Source organism: Leishmania braziliensis, chromosome 1 (genome assembly GCF_000002845.2).
Source record: "Leishmania braziliensis MHOM/BR/75/M2904 complete genome, chromosome 1".
Classification (NCBI taxonomy): Eukaryota; Euglenozoa; class Kinetoplastea; order Trypanosomatida; family Trypanosomatidae; genus Leishmania; species Leishmania braziliensis.
In genome coordinates this window covers 173,115-178,846 of record NC_009294.2, presented here as the reverse complement: position 1 = coordinate 178,846, position 5,732 = coordinate 173,115, and the positions used below count along the sequence as shown (strand labels likewise).

Genomic DNA, 5,732 nt, shown 5'->3' with positions numbered 1-5,732 from the left:
CCCCCCCTCTTGGTGGTCGCGCCCAGCCGCGTACAGGTGCATGCATGTGTATCGATAGAGGTACGTGTGCCGAGTAGCAACAGAGGAGGAGGAGGAGGAGGCTGTGCTGTGCTGTGTGTGTGTGTGGATCCCGTCATACCCCACGTATACCTGCGACAGGAGGCGGGCGACGGAGGCGCCGAGGGGCGAGAGAGACGGGGGGAGGGGGGGGGGGAATAAATCGGAAAAGGAAATCCCGAGCAGGTCTTCTACAGGGATGGCACACGACGCACCACTAACTCCGGTAGCGCGCGCCGCAAGCTCGCGACGCCGCCGCGCAGGATGCTGACATTGTGCACCCCACACGCATTGAGCTTCACGCCAAGCTGATGGGCGAGCGGTAGCTCGTGCTCGTCTGCGTTGCCCGATGTTAGCAGCACCACATGAGGGGCACACGACGCCTTCTGAACGATCGGGTGCACCGGCCACGGACACGACAACGATGGTGGCTGTTGTGGCGCTCCAGAAACGCTCTCGGCGGTCCTCTTCATTCGCGATAGGATGGCAGCCATCGCCGGGTTGTCGACATAGCGGACAATGGCCGCTGCGGCATCCTCGACTTGCCGTGCCGCAGCATCCTGCTCTGCCCGCTGCTGCTCATGCAGCCGCTCCTGCTGCTCCACGATACCCCATCCGGTACCGGCAGCGTCGTTGTCAACCTCGTCTACCACTTCCACGAATGCACTAGTGTGCACATCAACTACCTCGCGGTGCTGAAGTGCCGCAGCCGAGGCGTGCGAACGCGGACGCGCAGCCGAGTACAGCGGCACGCTGATGGCGCCGAGGACTGCCTCCTGCAAGGCATTCTCCGCAGGCTGCTCGCGCAGATCCACAAGGTAGAGGCCACTGTGGAACCACTGCTGTTTGCTCTCTTCCTTCTCTCGAGTGCAGCCACCACCATCACTGGCCGCTGTGAGCGCCAGTGCTGACACCGCGAGCGCGGCGGAGACGTCCTCGACGGCCAGGAGCGCCACCGCTGCGTTACTGTTACCATCGTCACTTCTGAGGGCACAATTGATGGCTGCGGCGGCACCATCACGTCCACTGCCGTACAGTGACTCCCGCACGCCCCGGCGGGTGTCCGATGACACCGGCGGCGGCGCCAACACCGACGGCGGCACAGCTGTCATCAGCCAGCGCGTGTCCCCCACGGCAGCCGCGACGTTCATAGCGGATGCGCCGCTGCTGAAGGCCGCAAGGCAGCCGGAGAAGTCTGTGCTCAGCAGGAGGTCGCGCTTGTGAATAATGACAGTTGCGCAGAGCACTACGAGGCAGGCAGTGTCGCCTTCCACAAACAGAAGGTCCCACAGGGGGTAGACCTTACGTACCGGCAGGCTGTGCGAGAAGAGCGTCAGAAGCCAGCTGATGGCGTACAGCTCGGGTGTGCAGCTGAGAATGTCGAAGAGGTAGTGGGCCAGCAGCGGGTCGCAGTAGCGCAGCACGACCACGAGGTGGCGGAGCTGCGCCGCCATGGTGGGTTTTTGCTTGGCCGGACGCAGCGGCAGCGCCGCAGAACCGACGCGCGGCGAGCCCAGTCTGCTGTCACCGCTGCCCCCTTCAGCGGTGTGGGGGCTCTCACCGTCTTCCTCGTGGGCGATGAAGCGGTCAACGATAGCGTTTAGCTGCGCCAACACGAGCGCTTCATCTCTGTTGCTGACGGTCAGCAGGACAGCGCACACGCTGTCGAGCCCTTGCCAGTAGGAGTGGCTGGGATGGAGGTGCAGCCACGCTCGCAAGATGCGCTGGAGCTGCGCAGCTCCATATGAGGAACTCAGCAGTGGGTGGTACGCGTGGCAGCGTGGAATGTCCACCGAGAGCTGCCGATCGTATGGCGTCGGCTTGGCGGCGGTGCGGTGGACCGCGCGGGCGAGGAGAGCCTCTCGGGTGCGGGCGGATGGTGGTACGCTCAGGAGGCGTCCCCATACCTCCCCACGAAGGGTCGGAGGGAGCGGGTAGAAGGGTGAGTAGGCGACGCGAGCGACGACGCCGTCTGTGCGACGCACCGTGTCCGGCATCAGCAGCATCTTCAGGTAGGCTCGAACACGCTCTGTACCTGCAGCGACTGCTCCAGTGTTCTGCGCTGCTTTCCCACCGCGTCCTCGATCATCGCCGGTGGCATCACTGCTGCCGCCGTACAACAGGCAGCGCAGTTGCTGCGTGTGCTGAAGCTGCGCCGCAAGGTCGAAATCGATGGGGGAGAGGACGCCCTCGAGGGCACGTCGCGCGCGGTCCACTGGTGGTGGCAGCATCAGCGTCGATGACATGTTCACGAGCGAGTTCATGAGCAGGAGGTACTGCTGTTGCTGCTGATGCGTGTAGGTCCCGCTTCTACCGCCACGAGCGGCGGTGCTGCTCTCCCAGGCCCGCATGTCGTCGCCGATTAGCGCACGCAGAGAATTCGCCTGCTTCACCACACGCTCGGTGCCGACGTCGATGCCGCTCGCCTTCCACGCCGCCTCCATCTCGCGCACGGTGGCCAGCAGCGCGGCAGCAGGGACGTAGAGGTTGAGCGCCGGGAGGGTAGCCGCTGCCGCTGCCGAATTGCCCAACTCCCCGCCGCAGCACGCAACCGCCATGTAAGTTGTCAGCAAGCCGCGCTCGGCGAAGCCACGAAAGAACGGGTGATTGATGGCGGCGTACTCGCACCACTCCGCCTCCGCCGGCACATCAGCCTTGCCAGCAGCATCGTCAGCGAAGTTGGCGCGGTAGCGCCGTGTTGTGCGGACAACGCAGCAGAACAGCAGTCGCAGCAGCTCATCAACGCAGTCCACGTCCGCCGCCTCTGCCACTGCATCGTTTGCCTTTCTTGCAGGAGTACCAGGAGAGCCCGTGGCTGCAGCTGAGGTGCCGGTCGCTACTGCTGTCCTCGTGCAGCGGCGAAGGTAGCTGGCAAGGGCTACCCAAAGGTCTCCACCATCGACTGCGGCGCTGCGCTGCCCGAGGCTCAGCAGGCGCAGGAGCGGCGTATCGAGAGTGTTGAATACGCGATCAAACCGATGAGGCAGCCGTGACAGTGCCGTCATGTCTCTGTCACCCTCGGCGACGCCGGCGATACCCGGCTGCGACGATCTCTGCCCGTGGGCGGCTGCCAGCGAGGACGGAAGCGCACCGTCGTCGCCGTCGATGTCGACGGAGGGGTCCGCATGGATGGACACAGCAAAGGCCGCAGTTGCAGCACGGGTGTTGCCACCACCACCACCACTACTGTCGCTACTCGCAGTGCCGACCACGTCCCGTGGCGTGAAGAGTGAAGCGGGTGACAAGTTATCAAGAGAAGCGGCAGTACTTTTGGTTGTCACTGCCGTGCCATGGGCCATCCCGAACACATTCCACCGCTCCGACCGGCGCCAGCAGAGCCCCTTAGCCGCCACCTCTGCCAAGATGCCGCCCTCCTTCACACAGGCCGGCCCGTAGGCACGGCTGAGGTAGCGCCGCCACTCTCCAGCAAGGCGCGCCGGCGACGGTGGCGCCATTGCCGCAGTACTTTCTCCGTTGCCATCCCCGTCACGGTGCGTCGTGACGCCATCGACATCGCCATCAACGTGATGATCGGCATCCTCGCCACTGCCGCGACCACCGTTGCTCAACGCTGCCTGAAGGTGGTACAGAGCGGCATAGAGGAAGTTGTGGGCGGCGGTGCTCGGCAGCACGTGCCGCTCTGTCAGCAGCCGCAGGACATCGGAGTAGACAGAAGGCGACGGCCGAGGTGAGCACGAGAAGCCTGACGTTACCGTTGGCGGATCGGGCCGATCGGCATCACTGTCGGGTGCGGGTGGCAGCGGCGCGAGGTGGCACATGGACTCATCCATCGCACAGAAGCCGCTGAGCGCCGCCTCCAAAACGACCACCGCCGCGTTCCACAAGTCGTCAGAGAACGTGTGAGCGGGAGGCCACGAGACCATCGGCGGCGACGGCGATGCACTGCGCGAGGTGGCTCGCCGTTGCTGTTGCTGGCGCTGTTCTTGCAGCAGAGACACGTACACTTCAGGAGACATGTACGGCACCGCTGCGGCCACCATCCCCGCGTCCTGGTCGGTGACGTCGAAGAGCGGGACGATGAGAGGCGCTGCTGCAGCGACCGTTGGCGCCAGCGTGCTCGTCTGGCCGCGGCGCACTGGGCCGTCGACGTACTGAAATCCAGCAAAGGCGGTGGTGGAGGTGACGAGTGGGTCTCGACCAGCTGGCGGCACCGACACCCGCAGCGACCGCAGCACCGCCGCTAGCGGCTGCCGCAGCACGTACAGCCGGCGTGCTGAGACGCCAATGTCAACACTCGTGAAGGGGCCAAACGCACAGCTGTCCTCCGCGTGCGCTGCCGTCGGCGCAGCCGGCATGGCGTGAGGGAGGGGAGAGGGGGCCGAGGCGTGCACGCGGGCGATATCGCCTTCGTCCAGCTCGCGCAGGATTGGGCACGCGTGCACACCAGGCGGCACCGCGTACGGCGCTTGACCGCTCAGGCACAGCGGAGACAGACGGCGTGGACCGTGCAGGTGGCGGTAGGCACCCCAGAGGCGGTCGCGCTGGCGCCACGCGGCGCCAAGCAGCTCCCAGAGGGTGTGCCACAGGAGCTCCAACTCAGCCACGGGAAACAGCCGCCGCCCGTCTGTGATGGGGTCGGCAGTGGCGCGTGGCGATCGAGCGGCGCCTCGGTCCTCTGTGCCATCTTCATTCACCTTACCATCTCGTCCTCCTCTACGTATCGCGGCACGGCGGCAGCGAGAGAGGCGGTCGCGCAGCGTCACAGCGACATCCTCATACACGATGACCCACTCCCGCTGATGGTATTGCCAGGCGTGTCGCGGCAGGAGAAGATGCTGCGCGAGGTACCGCATGTCGTGCAGCATCGGCCTAAAGCGCGAGAGTGAGGACAGTAGCGGCGGCATTTTCGCGGCGGCGTTGCGCCGCTCGCTGTCCTCACCCCTGGCACCGTTGCTGAGCCTATCGCGACAACGCCCCCGCTCTGCAGCAGCAAACAGTGCAACAAGCTGCTCCGCTGCAGCTCGCGTTTGTGGCCTCGCCACCGCTGGAGGGTCACCACCGCTGGTCTCCAAAGACGGCTGCTGCTGCTGCTGCTGCTGTGCTGCCTTGTCGAGGGCACATAGGCGTAACAACAGGTACATTTCCTCGTCTTCAGGCGCCATCGTGCTCTCCACCGCAGCGAGTTTGGCGGCTGTGGAGGACTGCTGCTGCCGCTGCTGTTGCGAATCGCCCCCTTTCGTCCGCTCTCTGCTGCTGCTGAGGCACCGCTTGACGGGCCGGCAGAGCAGCAGAGAGCGGGTGAAGTCGTCGATCAGCTGCTGAACGTACATGGCGACGATGTGGTAAACAAATGGGGTGCTGTACAGCGCGTGGGGTACGCTCCGCATTGAACGCACCTCGCACCGCAGGCCGTCAACATCGACAAGCTCGCTGCGAGACAACGGTGGCGCTGTGTCAACCGAAGACCGCGGGGCTGGCGAGGCGCAGCCGGCTGTTCGCACACCGGCGAGGCGGGTCGGCAGCGGCGAATCCATCCTCGGCGAGGATGGTGTCGCTTCGCCCTCTCTGGTGGTGGTGATGATACTGCTGCGACTTCGCCGACCCGCCGCAACGTCGACAGAGGCCTGCCGCGCAGAGGAAGAGGAGCGTCTGCTGACAAAGGGAAGGCTTAAGCCGGCACCTATCGAACTGAAAAAACAAGTTGCGCGGCACGG

General features: G+C 65.2%; 1 protein-coding gene across 1 annotated transcript; it reads right to left on the bottom strand.

The window, feature by feature from the left end:
* Nucleotides 1–248: 248 nt before the first annotated feature.
* LBRM_01_0630 (conserved hypothetical protein) lies at nucleotides 249–5,552 on the bottom strand (the record flags this gene model as incomplete). Its single annotated transcript, XM_001561453.2, has 1 exon — nucleotides 249–5,552. One exon carries the CDS (start codon nucleotides 5,550–5,552, stop codon nucleotides 249–251), a length of 5,304 nt encoding a protein of 1,767 aa, XP_001561503.1.
* Between the last annotated feature and the right edge of the window lie 180 nt (nucleotides 5,553–5,732).